The sequence below is a fragment of the Cariama cristata genome, unplaced genomic scaffold (genome assembly GCF_000690535.1).
Source record: "Cariama cristata isolate BGI_N322 unplaced genomic scaffold, ASM69053v1 scaffold35663, whole genome shotgun sequence".
NCBI classification, from domain to species: domain Eukaryota; kingdom Metazoa; phylum Chordata; class Aves; order Cariamiformes; family Cariamidae; genus Cariama; species Cariama cristata.
In genome coordinates this window covers 10,146-12,053 of record NW_009609599.1, presented here as the reverse complement: position 1 = coordinate 12,053, position 1,908 = coordinate 10,146, and the positions used below count along the sequence as shown (strand labels likewise).

Genomic DNA, 1,908 nt, shown 5'->3' with positions numbered 1-1,908 from the left:
CTGCCTACGTGCTGAGCGTCCACGTACTGCTGGCCGCCAGCCCTGCCCGTGCCCTCCGCTGTAGGTGAGCTACATGGAGATATACTGCGAGCGCGTGAGGGACCTCCTGAACCCCAAGAACAAGGGGAACCTGCGAGTGAGGGAGCATCCCCTTATGGGTCCATACGTTGAGGACCTTTCCAAGCTGGCTGTGACCTCCTACAACGACATCCAGGACCTCATGGACTCTGGGAACAAGGCCCGGTGAGTTGGGGAAGCGGGAGATGGCCAGGATTTGGAGAGCCTGCAGACATCTCCAGAAGGTCCTGCTTAACTTCCTTGCTTTGCCAGTCTGGCTGCTCTGGAGGTGGCAGTCCCCTCCTGTCTGAGCACTGGGTACCCCCCACTTATTTTCACCTCACCTCCTTCCTGCTCTCAAAATGCCCTTGAGCCAGCAGGAGAAAGCCTGGACTTTTGCACGTCTCCTCCCAGATTCCTCTCCTGTCCTCCAACCTTTCCTTGCCATCATGTACCCTGTCCTGAAATGAGCCCTGACCCCATCGCCATCCACTCCGGTGTCCCCTGCAGAGTGTCACACCTCCCTCTCCTCCTCTCCCTGCAGCACGGTGGCTGCCACCAACATGAACGAGACCAGCAGCCGCTCTCACGCTGTGTTCAACATCATCTTCACGCAGAAGCGGCATGACGCCGAGACAGACATCACCACTGAGAAGGTGAGAGCAGAGCCTGAGAGAGTTAGGGCAACCCGCAGCGCCCCGGGAAGGGCTTTGTGTACAGGACTTGGGATGAGATGGTGCATCCGATGGAGGGTTGGAGCAGGATGGAGATAAGTCCCAGGCACACGCTGGGCTCACGGTCCCTCGAGGGACTGGCCCCTGGACAGGACATTTGGCAGCTGGTGCCCTCCAGCCCTGCCTACAAGGATGTTAGCCCTGCTCCTGGCCAAATCCTGGCAAGGATGACACCGCAGAGCCTACCTCTGCCTTCAAGAAATCTTTGCCCCCTCCTCGGCTCCGTGCTGGGGCCCGGTTTGCTGTGCCTGCTGGGGCTGAGAGCCTCATCTTTGCCTGCAGGTCAGCAAAATCAGCTTGGTGGACTTGGCAGGGAGTGAGCGAGCCGACTCCACTGGTGCGAAGGGCACAAGACTAAAGGTGAGAACTGGCGCCAGGAGGGACACCACGTCCTGCCCCCTCATCCCCAGCTGTGACATCTTCCTTTCCTTGCCTGGTTCCTTGCCCACTACACTGCCAAAATCCTTGATGGGGGTTTGGTTGAAAGCTGCCCAGTGACAGTTCCACTGGGATCCATGAGTCCCAGCTGGGAGGTGCTGGTTACCCAATAAGACCAGCTGCTCTTTGCCCATCCCATACTGGGACTTCCCCATCCTCCTGCTGTACTGGGCTTTAGCGCTGCTCTGAAATGGAGCCTGAGCATCTGGACTTTTCCTCTCTCCACTAGGAAGGAGCAAACATCAACAAGTCCTTGACCACGCTGGGAAAAGTCATCTCTGCCCTGGCCGAAATGGTAGGTAGCTGGAGCGCAGGCGAGTTGCAGCACCGCTGGGGAACGGGCTCAGCTCCGAGGGCTGGAGCATCCCGGCTCTGAGGGATGGGCAGATCCATCCCAGGCTGTCCCCAGGGCTGGGATGAGCTCGGCTGGTGAGGCTGCCATCTCCACGGGGACCTGTGCCCGCTGCTCTCTGCTTGCAGGCTGGGGAGCTGTGGTGGGTGCTGAGGAAGGGGGCAGCTCACTTAAACAGTCTCTCCTTTTTTTTTACAGGATTCGGGGCCGAACAAGGTAGGTGCCCTGGCCGGGCTGGGGAAGGGGCGGGGGCGTTGGTTTTTAGCACAGTTGGGTGGGAGTGGGTCGCAGGGTGGTTCGGGGGTGAGGCTCTGCCTGGACCCAAGC

At 59.6% G+C, this 1,908-nt stretch overlaps 1 protein-coding gene across 1 annotated transcript in view; it reads left to right on the top strand.

Moving 5' to 3' along the window:
* Nucleotides 1-64: 64 nt before the first annotated feature.
* LOC104159633 (kinesin-like protein KIF1A) overlaps nucleotides 65-1,908 on the top strand; it is a gene marked incomplete at both ends in the record, with an annotated part of 11,986 nt that continues 10,142 nt past the window's right edge. Inside the window, 5 exon segments of the mRNA XM_009697589.1 lie at nucleotides 65-243; nucleotides 602-713; nucleotides 1,074-1,151; nucleotides 1,459-1,524; nucleotides 1,780-1,797. Of these exon segments, the coding sequence (XP_009695891.1) occupies nucleotides 65-243; nucleotides 602-713; nucleotides 1,074-1,151; nucleotides 1,459-1,524; nucleotides 1,780-1,797 (453 nt within the window).